The sequence below is a fragment of the Hypomesus transpacificus genome, chromosome 7 (assembly GCF_021917145.1).
Source record: "Hypomesus transpacificus isolate Combined female chromosome 7, fHypTra1, whole genome shotgun sequence".
Lineage (NCBI taxonomy): Eukaryota > Metazoa > Chordata > Actinopteri > Osmeriformes > Osmeridae > Hypomesus > Hypomesus transpacificus.
In genome coordinates, this window is record NC_061066.1 from 4,608,170 (window position 1) to 4,631,092 (window position 22,923).

A 22,923-nucleotide genomic window follows, 5' to 3' on the forward strand; every position below is an offset into this window, starting at 1 on the left:
CACCCGGTCGTGTAGATTCACCCTCTACAACATCTGAAAGATCAGGAGATACCTGTCTGAGCACTTCACCAAGCTGCTAGTCCAAGCACTTGTCCTCTCCAAGTTAGACTACTGCAACTCGCTGCTCGCTGGTCTCCCAGCATGTGCAACCCGCCCTGTTCACAGGATTCAGAACGCAGCGGCCCGCCTGGTCTACAATCTACCCAGACGCTCCCATGTTACCCCGCTCCTCATCTCACTCCACTGGCTACCCATCACAGCCCGTATCAGATTCAAGACCCTGGTACTGACCTTCCGAGCAGTGAACGGGACTGCACCCGACTACATCAAGTCTCTCCTGCAGCCTTACACCCCCACCCGTCACCTACGGTCTTCTTCAGACAGCCGCCTGGTGGTCCCACCGCTCAAGACCGCCCGGTCCCAACACAAGCTCTTCTCCTGTCTGGCCCCCCAGTGGTGGAATCAACTCCCCGTCTCTCCACCTTCAAGAAAAGGCTCAAGACGCACTTGTTCCGGGAGTACAACGGTACTTAGGAATGGTTTTCTTGACCCGATGTTAGTTTCCTCAAGGATCACAATGACTCTTGCTTAGAGACTTGTTGCTATTGTGGTTAGTGGTAACTGATTTAAATTTTTGTACTTGCTGTTATATATTGGTTTTATTATTGTTGCATATTTTTCTACAGGTACACTTGCACATATAGCGGTTCATGTTATTTGTACCTTGTTTAACTACATGCTCTTATGGTATTTCCCTTTGGCACTTATTTTGGCTACTCACAATGTTTTTGGGGCTCACAATCTTGTTGTTATTATCAGTGACCTATGCACTTTGTAAAGCTCTCTCGTGGAAGACGCTTTGGATAAATGCGTCTGCTAAATGTATACATGTAAGTTAACGTTATTAACCTCAATTCAACAGGAAAACTAACGTTGCAACTCCGTTACCCCTGCATTTTCTAATTATTCTTAGTCATTAATAGATCAACACCTCATTCCTCCAGTGTGGTCTGCTGTCCATGCCGATGATTGCTTCCTTGTGTTCAAATGAAAGCAACTTTGGTAGGCGGTGTGTGGAGGGTGGATGGAGTCGTCTCGTGCTGCTTTCACTTGCAGTTGGATATTAGAAATTCCCTCTTGCAAATGTCTGATGAGCCACAACTTTTCTTTGTTTTCAAAGCTGCCAACTGGGGTGGCAAGGCTATTTTTAGGGTGGTAGTTGCCACCCCATGCCACCACGGTAGATCCGCCCCTGGCTGGTGGAAAGGTGCTGAAAGCATAGGCCATTGGTCAGCACACAAGCAGCTGAATCAACATTTTCACTGTAAATCAGACATGGGTTGTTCACAATGTTGTTTCTGTTAAAGATCATAGACAAAATGTGAAAAACCCAAAACTGGAAATGCTATATAGCCATCTGTTTAATCCGCCACCACTTAATAATTTCTGTTAAACTTGAGGGTGTCAAACGAATGACAAAATCACTCAGGAAATGCATGTCACTCTAACCCTATAGCTGCCATACTGTTACAATGCGCCACCACTCGTTTCTTAATTTAAAGTTTTACATCAGACCATTTATTCTTAGTTTCTGCCATGGTCCAGTTCTCCGAACCCACAGCATTTATGGCCCTATAATAATAATGATTTTATTTGTAATGCACTTTACATTGAGCTAAATCTCAAAGTGAGATTAAGTGAGCAAACACTTTGGGATCTGGCATCAGATGGCGCCGACGAATGCAGCCGCGGTAGCTAGGTGCACTCTGTTTTGTCTTGTTTTGTCTGTTACTTCAGTGTTCTGACAAGATTTCCGGGGTTCTCTAACAAGAGAAGTACTTCTAAACATCAGGACTACAACTCCTGTGTTTTTTTTTCCCACTTTTCTGCTTCCAGCGGCAGAATTAGGGTGAAAGCAACCTCGGCTTTGTCCTATCAGCGATGGGCTGTAGAAGAGGCAAACGAGCCGGTGCACTGGTGCGACTCCGTCGGCGTGGGGCACGCACAGCGTTACCGGGGATATTTCTCTCCAACGTGCGTTCACTGAGCAACAAACTGGATGAACTTCAGCTACTGGTGTGGAAAAACAGAGACTTTCATTCATCTTCCGTTTTGTGCTTTACGGAGACATGGCTGAGTGAACTGATCCCAGACACTGCACTACAGCTAGCAGGTTTCAAACTGCTGAAAGCGGATCGTGACCCTGTGCTCCCTGGCAAAACGAAAGGTGGGGGTATTTGTTTTTACATTAACAGTGGCTGGTGTGAAGATGTGACAGTGATTCTGCAGCACTGTTCTCCTGATCTGGAATAATTTTTTATTAACTGTAAACCTTTTTACTCGCCACGTGAGTCTGCTTCATTCATACTGGTCGTCGTTTACATGCACCCTCAGGCTAGCGCCAACGAGGCTCAACGTGTGCTCGCCAACCAGATATTGTGCGTGGAGCATGAAAATCCGGATTCCTTGGTTATTGTGCTAGGCGACTTTAACAAAGGCAATCTCACTCAAGAACTCCCCAAATACAGACAACTCATCAAATTCCCTACCAGAGAAGGGAACACTTTGGATCACTGCTACTCTTCAAATCAGTGAAGCATACCATGCGGTTCCCCGAGCAGCACTGGGTCACTCAGACCACGCCATGGTTCACCTGATTCCTGCATACAGGCAGAAGCATAAGCACTGCAAGCCTGCTGTGAGGACATTGAAACAGTGAGGCTATGGAGGAACTGCGGGCGTGCTTGGACTCTACTGACTGGGATATGTTCATGACTGCCTCCAATAGTCTGGATAAGCTCACAGAGGCTGTGACATCATACATCAGCTTCTGTGAGGACTGCTGTATACCAACACGCACCAGGGTGAGCTACAACAACGACAAACCCTGGTTTACAGCTAAACTCAGAAGGCTGAGGCTGGACAAAGAGGCCGCGTTTAGGAGTGGGGACAGGGACAGATTCAAGGAGTTGGAGAACAGGTTTAGCAAGGCGATGAGAGAGGCTAAACGACTGTACTCAGAGAGGCTGAAGCGCCAGTTCTCTGCTAACGACTCTCTCTATTCAGGAGAGAGAAGTGAACAAACTGTTCAAGAGACAGAACCCCCGCAAAGCAGCTGGGCTGGACTCTGTCTCTCCAGCCACCCTCAAGAACTGCGCTGACCAGCTGTCTCCGGTGTTTACCTACATCTTCAACACCTTCCCGGTCCATCAGCACTGGATCTCCCCAGGGCTCTGTCCTTTCTCCTCTGCTCTTCTCCCTGTACACCAACAGCTGCACCTCCAGTCATCCGTCCGTGAAACTCCTGAAGTTTGCGGACGACACCACCCTCATTGGGCTCATCTCTGGTGGAGACGAGTCTGATTATAGGTGGGAAGCAGACAACCTGGTGACCTGGTGCAGCCAGAACAACCTAGAGCTCAATGCTCTCAAGACAGTGGAGATGGTTGTGGACTTCAGGAAGAACACAGCCCCACTCACCCCCATCACCCTGTGTGACTCCCCAGTCAACACTGTGGAGTCCTTCCGCTTCCTGGGCACTATCCTCTCCCAGGACCTAAAGTGGGAACTGAACATTAGCTCCCTCCAAGAAAGCACAACAGTGGATGTACTTCCTGCGGCAGCTGAAGAAATTCAACCTGCCAAAGACAATGATGGTGCACTTCTACACAGCCATCATTAAGTCCATCCTCACCTCCTCCATCACCACCTGGTACGCTGCTGCCACTGCCAAGGACAAGGATGCAGCGTATCATCCGCACTGCAGAGAAGGTGATTGGCTGCAATCTGCCTTCCCTCGAGGACCTGCACACCTCGAGGACCCTGAGACGAGTGAAGAAGATTGTGGCGGACCCCTCCCACCCTGGACACTCCCTGTTTCAGTCACTCCCCTCCGGCAGAAGGCTGCGGTCCATCAGGACCAAAACCTCACGCCACACAAACAGTTTCTTCCCTTCCGCTGTTGGCCTCCTCAACAAGGCCAAGAGCTCACACTGACTGAATGTCTTAAAAACGATTTACATTTTGGACTACATTCAATTCCTGTAATATTAGTATTTTATATTGTATTTTATATTGTAAATTGGCAACTTATATTTTATTTTATTGTATATTTTATTGTAATTGTATTCCACTTAGTATTGCTAGTTTATGTATCCTTAGCATAGTTAGACCACATATTTAAATTTAAGATTCCTATATGTTTACTGTATGCACTTTCCTACCAAAGCAAATTCCTTGTCTGTGCAAACTTTCATGGCGAATAAATCCCTTTTTTCTTCTTCTTCTAAGAAGTGCTACAGGTTGAAAACAAGTAAGGGCGCAAATAGTGACAGTTTTCCACCCACTTTCTTTTGTCGCTAATATCTGATGACAGGCCGCCAAACATGACAAATCTTCTGTGATTTATTTTTTTGTGTGTTTAGCTATTTTACCGTATTTCTTCGAATAAACGCAGCGTTTATTAAATAATGTTCCTTTTTGGTGCAGCGTTCATTCGAGGGCGTCATTTATTCGAAGAAACACGGTAATTCAGACAAAGAAATGACCTCCGGAGGTCATTAATATTCCATTTGCATATTCATTTATGGGAGGAGGCAAGGCGGGGTCAGTGGCTCGTTCAATCTCACGTTGATTGTGATTTATAAAGGAAAGGTGCACAGGAATATTTGAATGTGAATATTTCTGTGCATAGGTACTTTGAGTTTTGGCCGTACGCCATCTTCTGGTATGAAAGCTGCGCAATCCTTTATACATGAGGCCCCTGGTCAGCTTTGGGAGTTCAGGAGTCTGATAGCAGAGGGGAAGAAGCTGTTATTGAGGTGCGTCGTTCCAGCTCGCATAGATCTGTAGCGTCTTCCAGAAGGCAGAAGTTACGATAGGGCCGCATTCTGAACCTGGCGATGGTAAACTACATCACCATAACTGGGTTGTATTCACATTGAGCATAGTGACATTTTGTAAATACCTGTCTAATTTGCACTGAGCACTCTGTGCACCCACTTGAGATGACTGTCTTTTAAAGGGGCGATTGATTTCAAAACCGATTTTACCTTGTCATAGTTGAATAACGACAGTTTGGTGGGTAAAATGAACATACAGTGTGTAGACTACTTCTAAGGAATTACAAATAAAAAACGTTTTGAATTATAACAAGGATATTGAAAATGGACCACGGTCGTAAATGCTATGTTCCAGGCTGTACAGGGAAGGGTAACACTCATAGTCTTCCCAAGGAGCCAAACATTCGACAGGCATGGCTGCTGTTTGTCTATGAGAAGATCTCGGCGAAGTTCGACACTCAATTATTCATTTGCTCTTAACATTTCACCCAAGACAGTTTTGACAACCTTGGACAATTTCAAGCAGGATTTTCTAAGAAGCTGAACCTGAAAAGAGGTGCTGTTCCGACCGTATGCTCATTGCAACCGCAAGCTGTAAGTACAGTATGATTTTGTCGCTAACAGTTATTAGCAATGCTAACGTCTCCTGTATCTAACATAGGTAGAATGCTAAATATGTTTCTAAACACATCAAATCACTCTACCTAGACTAGCTGTAGTCGGCCTTAGAAGGGATTTTTTTTTGCCAGAAAACAAATAGCAGTCTGGCCTATTGCTAACGCCTGTCTAGATTATCTATTTGAAAGAACTGGAGAAAGGCAGGTGCTAGATACAGGATACGTTAGCATTGTTAATAACTGTTACCGACAAAATCATACTACAGTTTGCGGTTGGGATGAATGCAAGGTCGGAACGCACCTCTTTTCAGCAACAGCTTCATAGCAAATCCTGCTTTACATTGTCCCAGGTTTTCAAAACCGTCCTTGGTGAAATGGTTCGCGCAAATGTGTTGAGGGTCAAACTGCACAGGGATCTTCTACGCTACGGTATAGACAAACATCAGCCATGCCCATCTAGTCAATGTTCGCTAGACTCTAGCTCATCTGCTTTTTATTAACGCTGATTTGCAAGGAATGCAAGAACAGCTAGGTAGCGAAAACACCTAGACTGTAGGCATGTAAACTTTTGTCCAATTGGTAAAACTAGTGTCTTGTCTAGTGAAGGTAATTACGTTTACGTTTCTTAGCCTGGCTTTCCATCTTTATATTGTCTCAAATTAGCTTTCGATCTGTCAGTGTCACTGTTGTGTGTAAGCGGCACTAAGGGCTGCATACGTTCATTTGGAATTTTCCACCGGAGCTTTAGCTAGCTGGCTAACGTTGCGTTCTCTCCTCCTTTGTTCAATGACTCAATTCATCAAGCTGTAGCTAACGTCAGCTAAGTCTATGTCAAAAGAGCTCCTGGGTAACTTAACTTAGATATACCAGAAAATATAAAAATGATTGAAACCATAATTCACCAAATTCAGTCAGGTAAATCGCCGAGGCCAGGAGTGCTTTCAGCTTCTGATGGTCATCTGCACTGGTGATGCAAGGCCCTTCGCGTTCATATTTCCATGCACTTGCGCTCCCTTCTGACACGCGCACCTGTTCGCAGTTCCCTGAATGTGAATACCGGCCGGCGAGGCTGTGATTGGAAAATGGGACTGGAGCTGTCCCGGACGGGACAAATCAAAATCACCCATAAATCGGAATGTCCTGGACAAATCGGGACGGTTTGCAACCCTACGTGTTATATGAATCTACAATTCACGATACATGTTTGTCCAGATCTTTGTCAGGTTATTTTTCAGCAAGATATCTAGAGCTAGCTAACTGAAGCTGAGTTGAATCACGATATAGTTTGGTTGCTAAGCTGTACTAGTAGCCTAACGTTTGACCCACCTAAGTCAATCCAGTTTGCTTCGACAACAGAAGTGGAAACAATCAGCGCGCAGCTCATCTAAATATTAATGAGCAAACTATAAAAAGAGAAAAGCTAGTGTTTTTTCCCCGGAACATTTTAGAGGATCATAGAGTTATTAGGTGCGTTCAACTTCATGCAGCGCTTGCGTCGTCTGCAGCCGCCTGCAGCCTGGCTGACTTGAAGCAGCCAATGGCATTCTGCAGCCGGCTGTCGGCGCCGCCGGCGCTGCATGAAGTCGAGCACACCTAATATAACTAGAGTAAGCTACTTTTGTCTTCCAAGATGGCGTCCCCATTCATTTCTATGAAAAGTGCTCAGTGGCGCAGTGAGGCAAGCGAGAGCGCGAGACTGGACGCAGCCATCTTTCCACTTCCGTGTCTTCCGGTCTAGCTTTAAACAGTGGCTCTTTTTTTCCCTAGCTCCGAGACCTCGTGCACGCTTGCAACTAGCTGTACACGTCATACTTTGCGACAACCAGTCGCGAGCATAGATTTATATGGTTACGAGAGTGTGAGCTAAGGCATTGCAGTGGCAGAATTTATGGGGAGACCGATAAGTCTCCCCATAAAGACCGATAAGTCCGATAAGAATCAGAGACATGATGCAAACTTGAAATGTATTCTGTCACTGTATAGTAATCTTTTCACTTGGTTTTTAGAAATAGACTGTAGGGCTAAATATAGGGCTATTCTAGATGGAACTCATGACATACGTTGCTTTTTTTCTTCGTGATATGAGTATGATTTCCAACGCATTGTATTGGATTAAATAAACTGTTAACATGAACAGCTCCGTCGTTGTTCTCGCCAGGCAAAGAAAGATTATTTTGGTAATCGAAATCTTCCATAATGCAGACTTACCATAGCTTACTGTCAACTTTATATTCAAACGAAATGCCACGAAATTCACACTGTCTTCAATTTTTCATCAGTGTAGAAATTTGGCCAGTGTTTTATATGTTCATCCTACAAAACCAAACGCCTATTAATGGATATAACATGATCTAACAAGACTTGGTAATAATGTAATCAATAAAAGCTTGAGAACTCTACTTTATTGAACATTTGTCTTTGAAAGGGGCTTATTCACAGAACCATATAGGCTACAGGACATTTCCATCAGATGAAGGCGGGTGAAAAATAGTCATTGAGGACCTTCATGGTCCCACAAAAGCAGTCTGGCTTGATGACACGATCAAAAAAGAATATTGGGTGTGTTTAACGAAAGCTTCTGAAGGCAAGACTAATATTATTTAAATATGTATAATTTCCTATTGTGGTTAACAGTTAAAGTATTAATCTTCGTCTTTGCTCCAGATAGACATGTCAAGAATATACTCGCGCTTAACATAATATATTTGCCATCATGTCATGAAGGTTTTTACGAAATATCAAATCTGTTCTAAAATAACGGGAATAAACTATATTATCAACATTTAATATACAGTGCCCTCCAAAAGTATTGGAACAGTGAGGCCAATTCCTTTATTTTTGCTGTAGACTGAAAACATTTGGGCTTGACATCAAATAATGAACGTGAGACCAGAGATCAACGTTTCAGCTTTTATTTCCAGGTATTTACATCAGGATCTGATGCACAACTAAGAAAATATCACATTTTGTTTGAATCCACCCATTTGTCATGTGATCAAAAGTATTGGAACAGATATACTTAAAACATATTTAAGTGAATAAGACTTAATATTTAGTTGCAAATCCTTTGCTTTCAATAACTGCAGCAAGTCTGTGACCCATTGACGTCACCAAACTTTTGCATTCTTCCTTTTTGATGCTTTCCCAGGCTTTCACTGCAGCCTCTTTCAGTTGTTGTTTGTTTTGTGGGGTTCCTCCCTCCAGTCTCCTCTTAAGCAGGTCAAATGCATGCTCTATAGGGTTTAAGTCTGGAGATTGACTTGGCCAGTCTAATACCTTCCATTTCTTGCCCCTGATGAACTCCTTTGTTGTTTTGGCAGTGTGTTTTGGGTCGTTATCTTGCTGCATGATGAAGGCTCTGCCAATCAGTTTGGTTGCATCTTTCCTTAAATTGGCAGACAAAATGTTTCTGTAGACTTCCGAGTTCATTTTGCTGCTGCCATCATGTGTTACATCCTCAATGAAGATTAATGAGCCCGTCCCAGAAGAAGCCATGCAAGCCCAAGCCATGACATTACCTCCACCGTGTTTCACAGATGAGCTTGTGTGTTTGGGATCATGAGCAGTTCCTTTCTTTCTCCAAACTTTAGCCTTTCCATCACTTTGGTAAAAGTTAATCTTTGTCTCATCAGTCCATAAAACTTTGTCCCAGAATTTTTGAGGTTCATCTCTGTACTTTTTGGCAAATTCCAGCCTGGCCTTCCTATTCTTCTTGCTAATGAGTGGTTTGCATCTTCTGGTGTAGCCCTTGTACTTTTGTTCATGAAGTCTTCTGCGAACAGTAGATAGTGATACCTTCACTCCTGCCATCTGGAGGTTGTTGCTGATCTCACTAACAGTTGTTTTAGGGTCTTTCTTTAAAGCTCTCACAATGTTTCTGTCATCAACTGCTGATGTTTTCCTTGGTCTACCTGTTCGACGTCTGTTACTTAGTACACCAGTAGTTTTCTTCTTCTTCAGGACATTCCAAATGGTTGTACTGGCTATGGCCAATGTTTCTGCAATGGCTCTGATTGATTTTCCATCTTCTCTAAGACTCACAATTGCTTGTTTTTCACCCAAAGACAGCGCTCTGGTTTTCATGTTGTTTTCACCTCTGAATACAGTCTGCATAGACAAAACCTATCTTACCCAATCTGAACCTGAGTGTAGACATTCAGTGGTATTTATTGATTGAATAATGTATGTAATAGGACACACCTGGGCAACAAAACACACCTGTCAGTCACATGTTCCAATACTTTTGCTCACGTGACAAATGGGTGGGTTCGAACAAAAAGGTGATATTTTCTAATTTGTGCATCAGATCCTGATGTAAATACCTGGAAATAAAAGCTGAAACGTTGATCTCTGGTTTCACATTCATCGTTTGATGTCAAGCCCAAATGTTTTCAGTCTACAGCAAAAATAAAGGAATTGGCCTCACTGTTCCAATACTTTTGGAGGGCACTGTATGTGTGACAACCATTTGCTAAACTTGCTAGAACAGGGCAGGCAACTCAAGCCATTTCTCCCTGTGCTCATTCAATATAAGGCCGAATCCCAATACTCCCCCTTACCCCTTCCCCTTACCCCTTCCCCTTAGTTTTGCGCATTCCTGTGAGAGCTAGTGGTGTCCCAATACTCTTTTGGAGCTAGGGGAAGGGCTCCAAGTAAGAATGGGAGCTTACTTGAAACCTAGGGCTATGTGAAATCTGTGCGACCGGCAACAATGGCGACCAAATCATCCAGAGAGTCCGATAAATGTAATATTTTTGGCTTAATTAATTGATAAAAAAATTATTACAGTCTTGTTTTGTGTTATATACAGTCATGAACTTATATATTTGCAACAATTTTCCTAATTGAAACGTTTCTAAAAATCGCTAGTTTGGTACGCTAATGTTACAGTTCTGAATTGCACAACAGTCCCGCATTTCTTTGACTAGCATGTCTACAGTTCTAAGTAAACTCCATTAGCAGCGAATTTCTTTTAATATCAGTGCATAACACTACTTGCTTTGGAGATATCGATACATGCTAGATGACGTACCTGTAACCAAGTGGCGTCCCATTTCCTAGGGCTATGTAGCCCTTACCCCTTACTTTTGAGGGCCAAGGGCTAGGGGTAAATTAAGGGGTAAGGGGTAGTATTGGGATTCGGCCTAAGTCTATAGCTCATTCAGCACCATGTAAATCGGCTATCGGCCAATGTGAACTTTTGTGCTCGTGCCCTGTTAGTATCCGCGAGCACATTTGCAGGCAACTTTTATTGACGTAAGCAAATAAATGGGGTGCGTTCAAGTAGAGTTAAGTCAGTCAATCTTGATATCCAAATAATTGTATCTAACAGAACCATCAATGTCCATCTGACGACATGATGAACATGGCTAGATATTTAGCTCTCTGGGAAATTGTCAGCACAGGCCTAAAGCAATTCGACGATTGCCCAGTGTCATACAGAGCTTAGAGGTCATCATTCTTAAATTCCATTAATGACTTGAACCTGTCCCCAAGCGAAGAATTAGATTTGCTGGCAAGATGGCTGGGCAAAGAATCCTCCAATTACGTCAAACGGCTCAGATCAGTCCACATAGGGAACCCCAATGCGGCCCTGCAGATGGTCTGGGCGCGGCTGGAGGAAGTCTACTGCTCCCCAGAGACCATTGAGCAGTTTTGAGGAGTTTAGCTCTACCTTGGATAGTAAGAGATAAAGCGCGAACATTAGCTGCGCTGCTGCATGCATCGAACACATGACATTCCAGTAACTTCATTCCATGCTGTGTTCAAATGCTTCTTCATATTTGTTGTATTTCCTCCCTTATAAATATGCTTTTTACACGTGTTACAAGTGGCGTTGATGTCATTTTGTCGTGTGAAATACAACCAAACTATAGAATGCTTCGGCCTACTTGCCATGTTTGCTGCAGTCTGAATAAACTATAAAAGTTTGCGCATGCGCAACGGCACAAAGAACCGTTAGCAGAATCATTAAAGAATTTGGCTGACGATTCCAATGAATCGGTTCACTGGGAACCGGTTCTAAACAAGAACCGGTTCTCGATTCCCATCCCTACCTCCATTTACTCATTGTAACCCCTAACCTAAAACACAATCTACATATGGTGTCTATATAGCAGATGGAATCAAAGCAAAGGTAGCAATTATTTCAGTTAATTAGGTTTGGGAATACAGTTTTAAGCAACAACCTTTTCAATTTGAGCCTACTTGACTGGAGCTAGTGAGATATATCACATTTGTGTAACATACAGTAGGGTCCAAAAAGTCTGAGATCACATTAAATATTTAATGGGGGAACTGAAGACTGATAAAGGCCGGGTTTCCCAGATTCGTTAAGAAGCTCTTAACGCTAAGATCTTCTTAAGAACGTTCTAGGAGCGTTCTAGAGCGCACTTAGAATGTTCTTAAGACGCTTTGAGCGTTAAGAGCTTCTTAACGAATCTGGGAAACCCGGCCAAAGCCTGTGACATCACAAGAAGCCCTTTGGAACATTGTCAAATCATGGAAGGACAACATCGAGGCCATTTGAATGAATGAGCGCTGTCAAATAAAATGAAATAAAAACCTTAAACCTAGCAATAACTAAGTTATTGTGATATTCATGTTAAAAAAAATATATATATATTTTCAATTAAATTGTTAAGCTGATATAATTTGTACTGACAAAAGTTAGAAATAGAAGTATCTGACTATTGGTCCCAGAATTTTTGACCATACTGGTATACCAGACATAATATCATTCTTAATGACTGTGTTAGAGAAATTAAGGATGTAAACCTTATACTGCATGAAAAGAACACTGTGTGGAAATATTTCCTACCTAATAATGTGTTATGAAAACTGCTCTGGCATGCAAAATGGATATGAAACACTCAAGGCTTTCCTCTCAGTTTCATCCACAACCCGTGATAAACAATGTTAGTTCCTTTAACTAAATATCATCTCGTAGGAAGAATACTATCATCAGCTAGACAGCTGCTATGCAGGGGAGGATAATTCTCACCAATGTTGTATAAATAATCATGCATGAAGACTAGATTTTAGACAACTCTGTACCGCCATATACTTGTCTCCTTGCTGCAAGAATATACCGTTGATCTACTTTAACTCTAGTGACTGTGAATTTCTTGAGGAATGATTCTAAAAACTGGTACCTTGGGACATCTGATGAGTTCAACTGTATTAACTCATAGAAGGAACTAAACAGTCAATGGTATACCTACCTCTTCGTCTGGCAATCCCTCTTCATCCATTACCTTTTCAAGCTTTTTCTGCCTGAAAAAAGAAGGTTCATAGAGTGTAGGTTAACACCTCCAACGTAAAAAGAAAATAAAAGTTGTAATCCTTGAGAAGATAACTTTCTGGCTTCATCAACATTGAAACATGAACAAATAACCGTTGTGAGCCGCAGTGGAGGGGTGCTATGGGGCCAGGACATGGAGGCAAAGCCCTAATCTGTTGGACGGTCCCACTTGTGGGGGGCAACCACTTGTGCAGACTTGATAACCTACAGGTGTGATTAGGTTGGGCTTTGATAGGGTCCAACTGACCCTAGAGAGAGAGCGGGCACATCAGCACTACAAACTTGTCCTTGCATTTGACTCAACATTATGGTTACGAAGGATGCCATTTCTAAATGTGTTACATAGGGTCAGTAGCGATGCTAGCTAACGTTAGTTTGCTAACTGTACATAACATTTCACTGGGTATTGCAGCTGTTTGATTTACTGAAATTATTATGAAATGTTATGTTCTACTAGCCATTTGCTTACTTTAGCAAGTCACTGTATTTCCAAGTCCTGATAGTGTAACTGAGGAGACACAGTAAATAATTCTTCTTTCAAGTAATAAGCCCCCGTTCAAGTGTTGCGCATTAAATTAGCCATTTATTTTGTTCTAAAACCGGGCTATAAGAAAAAAATAATCTTGAACTCGATCAAATTCCAGAATCCTGCTTTCTTGACTTATCCTAGGTATGTGTGTTTTATCACCCAGTATGGCTTTATTTTCAATAAACTCTAGTTGAAATCTATTTTCCTCCTGTTTCTGTCAAATTTCTGCCGGCTGAGCATTCTGCCATTATTTACCTGCCTTTCAAGGCTGCGATTGGCTTTTCAATCAGAAGATGTCACAAGGGCTCCCTTGCACAAGTATGCAATTCCGTAAAAGGTTATAACCTAAAATATAGCTGCAAGCAGCGATGCGGGTTCCTCCACAAAATGGGAATGGCACAAAATGGCAAAATATTATACATATATACACTTTAGAAAATCGAACTTGGACAACAAGAGAGCAAAACTACATCATGTTTGGCCAACAACAATAGGCTGAATGGGGATTTGAACTCATTCGCATAAGGTTACAAGTCAGTCTCTCTAACCTCTCTGCTACACACCAACTGCTGAGATTTTATAATTAGTAAGGGCTGAGTATTAACTTTTCATAGGATATTGAAACTCTTCTTGAATTGATCTCTTTCCAGACTCTCAGTCAATGCACAACTACCAATAGTCATGTGAGCAATTGGGCTAGGGCAGAGTTGGCTCCTTGCGAGAATAGCCTGTGACGGTATAGCAGCCGACTTTCTGTTCCCATTAAACTACACAACATACACAATCAGGGTGACCAACAAGGTTATGTTAACTAACCAACAATAACATTACAAGCATCTAACTGAACGAACACAACAACTGAAATCCCTCGTACGGCTTTTGTAACCAAACTATTTTCCACAAGTCTTTGTGGTTTTTGACATGCCGCACTGCATGCTGGGTACCCAAGGATGCTGACACTTATTATCTAGCTGTGCTCCGACTGCGTGATATGAGTATTAGTTTTTGGTCAGCTTTGGGACAAAGGTTAAGAAACAGTTGACATTTCAAGGTGAAATTGCATGAAATTGCGCATGGTATTTCAGAAGGATGTCTGCCTGTTTAACTAAACAAGTAATACAAATTATGACAGGCCAAAAGACTGTGCCTGGATTTGTACCTGTGACCTTGCACTTTGTAGGATATCATTTCAACCCATTGAGCTACCCTCAATGATGAGAATATGTGGTCAGTTACAAAAAAGGAAGCCGTTTCTCCTGTAGCACAGATTGTTTGATTCGGCCCAAGTTTAAACAGCTGTAATTCAATGATCTTTTGACATATCAAGGTGAAATTGTGCATGGTACTTCAGAACAATGTCATTCTGTTTAACTAAACAGATATTCAAATTTAAGACGGGCTAAACGACAGTGGCTGGATTCAAAACCTACGACCTTATACTTTGCAGGGTGCCGTCCCAGCCCAGTGAGCCGTCCCAGCCCAGTGAGCTATTCTCAGTGTTGAATATTATCACGTTCAGTTACTGTACGAAAAAGTAAGCTGTTTCTCCTGTGGTAAGCGTTGTTAGATTCAGCCAAGGTTGAAACAGCTCTAATTCAATCATATTTTGACATACCAAGGTGAAATTGTTTATGGTTCTTCAGAGTGATGTCATCTTGAACCCTATTAGATTTGAAAAACCATCAGTCAAATATTATATATATATATTATATTTGATTTAGTGACACAAACATATTGAGGCAATGTGTACATTTACATAAATACACCCCTTTCAGCCATTTTGTAAAGAATAACTTACTTATAGTTTTTTTTAAAGGTTGTTTGGAGTGCCATAACTTCAAATCATGCCTATCATCAGTGGGGATGTGTCCTGGCTTAGGTTACTGAAATGAATATGTGCAACAGACAAGGGATCCACCTGAACAATCAATTTACTTCATTAGAGATAACCATTAGCGTCATCTCTACCGTGCGTAGACTACAAGTAGCTAGCTACTGTGGTGAACCTGGCTTGTTTTGCAGTGGTTTACACAGTCTCGCTAAACAGATGATTGGAGTGTTGTGATGGGCTCAAATAAACACGCATTGCTATGTTTTACAACCGGAGAATTTATCGCAAGACTAGAAACCGTTTTGTCAGAATAAAAAATAAAAAACTATGCCTCTGACTGGTTTTGAACCTACAACCCTTTGCTTACCAGCACAACATCTCAGCCAATTGAGCCATTCCCAGGCATGGAATATACAAAGTTCAATAACTGGATAATAAAAAAAATCTCCAATTTTCTCCAATGGCGAGCATTGTCAGATTTGGTCCAAGTTCAAACAGCTGTAATTCAGTCATATTTTGACACATCAAGGTGAAACTTTGCATGGTACTTCAGAGGCATGTCACCTTAAAGCCTTTTAGGTTTGAACCATCCTTCAAAAATACATTTGATTTAGTGACACAAACATATTGAGGCAATGTGGACATTTACATAAATACACCCTTTTCAGACATTTTGTACTTGATTCAATTGCCTTAAGTAACATTTTTAAATACGGCAATGATACATATCTGTACAACATTTCAAGTCAATTAGACCTTTGGTTCAAGAGAAGAGGAATTTAGAATGTTTTCCAAAATTATCACTGTACAGGAACATCTATCATGGCGGACCTTATGGGTCCTTGAGGCTTTTTTGTTCCTCGTGAAATATTAGGCATGCACACCAAGTTTCAGAAGAATTGGAGCAATGGGGTGGAAATGCCATCACTTTGAAAATTGGACTTTATTTATTTATTTATTAGTTTATTTGACAGGGACAATGCAGTTAAACATAGCTACAGAGCAAAGTTTGCAGCTGATGTGATGCACATAGAGATTATAGCAAAAGCTAATTTTCAACTCCCGTCCCTGGATGGGCCTTTCTACAATAGCACATAATAAAAACAATATACAATTTTAAAAATACAGATTAGAAAAATACACATTCAGAACACACGCATTCTAAGAACTAATTCGAAGGGTACACAATGCAATTGTACTAATTGAAACTCATTCACGCTCAGACATTTACATGGGTACAGTTTTGGTTTGCTTTCAGCCATGCCTTAAGCCTAAAGGTGAACATTTTAAACTCACAGAAATGATCTTAATCTCTGTGGGCAGTGAGTTCCAGAGTTTACAAGCCCTGAAAGAAAAGGCTGAAAAGGCTACCAAAAGATGTTCTGCGCTGTGGGATTTTACAATTTTGGTTTAAGGAGCCCCTTGTCACTCTACCGCTATTTAATCTCTGAGTAAATATACTCAGGGGTTCAGGAGCCAACTTATTGGTACACTTAAATAACAATTTGAGAAAACATAAATCGCTGAAGCTTTCAAAACTTAATAAATTTAGGCCGTGGCTTGTGGCGCTCCTGTTGGGTTTTTTGTACTTTCAAATTCAGTCTCTCGTCACACTACGTAACTTTGTTCTGGTAGCTAGTTACAGTAGTAGCCCGGCTGGAACTCCCTGGTTGTATCCACAGATTAGCAGAGACTTTGAGTAAAATAATAAAACGTTTTTACACAATATGTCAACGTGTATGTCTATTAAACAGTTGTGTATTTTGTATAGAAGTTGTATTTTGATCGATGTTGCGAGTACGTAAACCCAAGTCTGCACACTTGGCCATGACAACAGTGACTTTGGAGAACTACAATTCTAGCTACATTAATCGGTTTGATACACCCCCGAGCATGGTGAACTGTGGGAAGGCGAGCGATGGCAATCGCTGCAGTGTAAACGCACTGTTAGAGTGAAGAGTAGAATGAAATAGTTGTCTTCTCATTTCCCCTGCCAGAGGGAGCAGCCTCATAGTTGAATCAAAACGTATACATTTGGCAGACCAGTGTAAAACTGGACCTAATCTCTAGAGTGAGCGGCCCCATTATCGTCCACTCTAACTCCAACGTTCGGGGCCCCATTATCGTCCACAACCGTTTCTTCCGTTAATTTCTTAAAGAAGATATGCAGCAGCAACGAAAGAAAGTAAGTCGTCGAAATGTACACATCTTATATTGCTGCACACCAAATGACAGCTTCTTAAATTGAAATTTGAGTAGGTAAATACGCTCTCAAACCGTATGTGTAGCATCTGCCTTCCGCAGCGTCAACCTGACATTTCTCCATTGAAACTGGTTGGCTGGACGAAAATGGGACCCCATGGCAAATGCTAAAATCAGGAAAGTAACATTTCTAGGCATATCGTGATTAGATTTCAAAACCGGAATGTTATAGGTGTGTATCTATATATTAAAGTACAATGCTGTGACATAACGTTTTTAATTTGTATTATAACGACATTTTGGTAAAATTTAAAAGAGCGTCGAGCGCTAGGTGGACGATAATGGGACCCCTTACGTTACGACTTTTAAGTTTTCCATTCTCGTGATTTTTTTGGCATTTAGCCTACTCATATTGCATTCATTCATTAATAAAGAACCCCCTTTGAAGCTTATTCTAACAACGACGTTACCGGTAGTAGCTATGTCAGATGGAATCACGATTCAAATAGTAGGCTACCATCTGCTAACTGAAAATATGCCCCCCAAAACGTAAATAAGCTTGACAGGGGAAAAGCTTGGGGAAAATCCCTCATTCATAAAAAGCTCAGTGGTAGCGATCATTGTCAGTAACAACGCAAAATAGCCCTGTGTGGAGAAGCTGCCCCGGTAAATTGTACTACTACAGTACAGTACCTACTAGACTGTGTTCGTCTTGGTACAGTAGCGATTGCGTTGGTTGAATTCGATTGAACGTTCCGTTGTACGGTTTAGGCTGAAATTAATTATTTTCATAAACAGATTGACAAAGTTTAGGCTGTGGATATGGAGTTTAGGCTAGTAGTCACTAGTCAGATAGTTTCACCTATTGAAAGACTTTTGATTTAAGTAAGGGTAGTGCCGAACATGTGCCGCCGTTTGACTTCCTGTAAACAGCTGTGCCTGTAGAGATGTTTTTGTTAGCTACTAGACTAGGCTACAGCGTTGCAGTGAGCTACACTGGTTTGAAACCACAGGTAATGATAATTTCACCCACAAATTGTTAACTTGTAATCTAATGTCATAATAAATCCTACAACGAAAATGTATTTGTGGGGAATGTTTATTTTAACGATTGAAAACAGACGCATCATAGACCGCTGTAGTATGTGTGGCCCGGGCAACAGAGGCTAATGTCATGATGCTAATGCTTTAGTGAAATAGTAGACTACTGTTTCCAAAAGTGCAATGGCGGATTCCTCCAAACATTGTGAACCATTGAAAAATGTCTATTCTTCACAAATTGTCACTGTATAGAAAAATCCAAGCTGCAGACTTACCAATGAGATACCAAATCTGACCAAATCCAAATAAAGCTGCAAACAGCAATGAGGTGGCCAAGCAGTCAAATGACCCAAAAAACATTTTAGACATCCTCAGGAGAGAGTAACAAGTAAACGCAGCAAGTTTGGTGTGAATCCATCAAAGATTTGCTGAAATACGACCCAACTTCCTGTTTGCTGGCTTAACGGCATTTTGATTGCCTGTACCGGGCAAATGGTTTTGAAAATCCAAAAACCATGTGATAACTTTTGTGAGGCTTGGTCTGAAAATAATATCTGCCAAATTTGGTGAAGATTGGACAACATGTGTAGGAGGAGTAGAGAATTTTTTTTTTCTCAATGAATTCAAAATGGTGGCCGCATCAATTCGGCTATTATCACAAAGTATTATGAGTCACACAAGGGATGTCCCAAGATATCATGAGACAAAGAAATCACTTAATAAAGGCAAACAAATCAATAGTTATTGGCCAAAACACATTTTTGCTTCCTGCAACCACGCCCAGTGGTCACATAACACCAACTTGGGTGGACATCCTCAGAAGAGGATTCCGAGTCATCCTATCAAGTCTGGTATTGACATCTCGAAGATTTGCCGAGATTTGATCCAATTTCCTGTTTGGTTGCTTTGTTGCCAATTTTGATTGGCTGTAGCGGACAAATGGTTTTGAAAATTAAATATCCTTTGATAATTTTAGTGAGGGTTGCTCTGATGATGATGATGTGTGCCAATTCTGGGGAAGATTGAAATACAATTGTAGGAGGAGTAGGCTTTCAAAGGCTTTTGATAAAACCGGAAATAGCGGAAAATCTATATAACCGGAAATCGACGCCATGGTGTGCGTTGAACTCGGCTTGGTCCAGGGAATCCAATAGTACCTAATTTTTGAAAATCGGTCATATGGTTCAAAAGTTGCGTGTGTAAACACAAGTCCAACTTTGACCCGTTGGTGGCGCTCGAGTGGTCTAATGGGAGACATGAAACTTAGGGAATATAAAGAAGGGACTGTGCTTAATGAGTGTGCCAAATTTTACAACTTTTACCATACGGTTCTAGGAGGATTTGCACTGTCAGTTCTGTTTTTGAATAAAGGGTTGGAAATTAATGCTTTTCAGTTTTTTTTTTTATCCAATTCATCGATTAATAGAAAAAAGACAGATTAATCAATTATTAAAATAATCTTTAGTTGCAGCCCTAATATATATGTATATATATATACACATACATATACACATACATATACACATACATATACAAACATCTATGTACATACACATCCAAGTTCCAAACTGTATTTTAACCTACAGGACTGTCTCAGAAAATTTGAATATTGTAATAAAGTTCTTTATTTTCTGTAATGCAATTAAAAAAACTAAAATGTCATGCATTCTGGATTCATTACAAATCAACTGAAATATTGCAAGCCTTTTATTTTTTTAATATTGCTGATTATGGCTTACAGCTTAAGAAAACTCAAATATCCTATCTCTAAATATTAGAATATCATGAAAAAGTATACTAGTAGGGTATTCAACTAATCACTTGAATCGTCTAATTAACTCGAAACACCTGCAAGGGTTTCCTGAGCCTTGAAAAACACTCAGCTTGGTTCAGTAAACTAAATCACAAGTATGGGGAAGACTGCTGATCTGACTGCTGTCCAGAGGACCATCATTGACACCCTCCATCAGGAGGGTAAGACACAAAAAGAAATTTCTCAAAGAGCAAGCTGTTCACAGAGTGCAGTGTCAAAGCACATCCACAAAAAGTCTGTTGGAAGGGGGAAATGTGGCAGGAAACGCTGCACAACCAAGAGAGATGACCACAGCCTTAACAGCATTGTGAAGAAGAGTCGCTTCCATAATTTGGGGGAGCTTCAAAGACAGTGGACTGAAGCTGGAGTCCAGGTATCAAAAGCCACTGTTCACAGACGTGTCCGGGAAATGGGCTACAATAGCCGTATTCCCATGGTCAAGCCACTTCTGAACTCAAGACAACGGAAGAAGCGTCTGACTTGGGCTATGGAAAGAAGCACCGGACAGTTGCAGAGTGGTCCAAAGTCCTCTTTTCAGACGAAAGCAAGTGTTGTATTTCATTTGGAAGTCAAGGCGCCAGAGTCTGGAGAAAGGCTGGAGAGGAGCAAATTCCAAGTTGCTCGAAATCCAGTGTGAAGTTCCCACAGTCAGTGATGGTTTGGGGAGCCATGTCAGCTGCTGGTGTTGGTCCACTGTGTTTCATCAAGTCCAGAGTAAATGCAGCTGTGTACCAAGAGATTTTAGAGCACTACATGCTTCCGTCTGCTGAAAAGCTCTATGGAGATGAGGATTTCATTTTCCAGCATGATCTGGCACCTGCCCACAGTGCCAGAACCACCAGTAACTGGTGTACTGACCATGGCATTACTGTCCTCGATTGGCCTGCCAATTCCCCTGACCTCAACCCCACAGAGAATTTGTGGGGTATTGTGAAGAGGAAGCTGAAAGACACCAGGCCCAACAATGCAAATGAGCTAAAGGCCGCTATTGAAGCATCCTGGGCATCCATAACACCTCAGCAATGCCACAGGCTGATTGCCTCCATGCCACGCCGTATTGATGCAGTAATCCGTGCATAAGGATTCCCAACCAAGTACTGAGTGCATTAATGGACATTTTCAAATGTTTGATTTTGTTTTGCTATTATAAATCTTTTTTTTTACTTGGTCTGAGGAAATATTCTAATATTTAGAGATAGGATATTTGAGTTTTCTTAAGCTGTAAGCCATAATCAGCAATATTAAAAGAATAAAAGGCTTGCAATATTTCAGTTGATTTGTAATGAATCCAGAATGCATGACATCTTTGTTTTTTTAATTGCATTACAGAAAATAAAGAACTTTATCACAATATTCTAATTTTCTGACACAGTCCTGTATATAACAACAACCCTACAGCAGGCCCTTGTGAGACAATCACACCTAAATACACATTCACACCCTTGTACATCAGCACTCAAGAGTACAGAGACCTTCCCCAAACCCCCAATCATCTGTGCCACAACCCGACACCACAGTCCCTCAGCCAGGCCCCCTCACCAATCCCAACCCTGCACCCCACAGTGCCAGGAGGAGGACAAAGTCCCTGAGACCCTGGTGCAGACACTATACCAACACAGGCCTCCGAGTCCCCCGCACCAATGCTGGAGAGCCAGCCCAGGCACACTGACCCCCCCACCAGTCACCAAGACCCCCGGCCGCAGTCCACCCACCCCTGGAGCGGGCTGGGGGCGCCCACCTAGTAAACCCCAGGGACAAGCCGAGCAGAGCCGCCCCAGCAACTGCCGAGAGGGGTGGAAGACACCTGCGCCAAGTCCCCGGCACCAATAAAGAAGACCCAGAAACCCATGCCAGCACCGCGCCCCACTTCAACTCACCAAACCCATCCGCAAGAGTCCCCTGAACCCCGACCCCCCCCCCAGCCACCACGAGGCACAGAGCGAGGACCAGCAAGAGAAGCCGGGCTTCAACAACTGTAGTATCAGGATGCAGCAACAGAGGACCAGGAGAAGTGAAGTAGGCCAAGCACCCCTAAATACACCACATGCAGACACACAGCATACACACATACAGTCCTGAGTAGTGATACCATTCACCTCCCCTCTTCATCACAGTACCTGTTGAAAATCACCAGTTTGAGCCTTTTTTTAAACAGACTCATGCTTGGACTCTGCTTAAGCAAGTTTATTCCAGACCTTCATGCCACTGACTGAAATGCACATTCTCTTCATGGTGGTTCGAACCCTCAAGGTTCTGAAGTTAACGTTTCAAGGGCCCCCCACTCTATCAGTGAACAGTTTGTGAGTGTTATCTGGTAGTTGTTTATTTCTAGCTTTATACATCAGCTGAGCTGTTTGAAATTCTACCAGATCTGGGAGTTTGAGGAGGCAGGACTCTATAAATAATGAGTTAGTATGGTCGTGGAATCCTACCATATGAACCATTCTGATGGCTCTTTTTTGTAATGAGCATAACGGTCTCAACAAGGTTTTATAGGTGTTGCCCCATACTTCCACACAGTAACTCAAGTAAGGCAACAGGCCCGGATGCAGCCTAATTTGACTGGGGGGGCAGTGATCATTTCTGGGGGGGCATCATGATAACGGAAGGGGGTCGTATAACTTTTTATATAACCATAATGTTAGCATTTTTGAGTCTGCTTAACAATCCGAGAGTTAATCAGGCACGGAGCCATACGTTATAAACATTCGGGGCTTAACCCAAACCCATGACATATCCTGGGTTT

The 22,923-nt window shown here is 42.1% G+C and overlaps 1 protein-coding gene across 5 annotated transcripts in view; it reads right to left on the reverse strand.

Annotated features, from left to right (window-relative positions):
* The window catches only part of stk38l (serine/threonine kinase 38 like), a 109,147-nt gene that overhangs the window by 59,930 nt on the left and 26,294 nt on the right, over positions 1-22,923 (reverse strand). For all 5 annotated transcript variants that reach the window (XR_006956296.1, XM_047022584.1, XM_047022585.1 and 2 more), the window contains one exon: positions 12,682-12,733. Coding sequence is in view for 4 of the 5 variants with exons in the window: in XM_047022584.1 (XP_046878540.1) it covers positions 12,682-12,733 (52 nt within the window). In the remaining variant the exon portion in view is untranslated. The remainder of the gene's footprint in view (positions 1-12,681; positions 12,734-22,923) is intronic.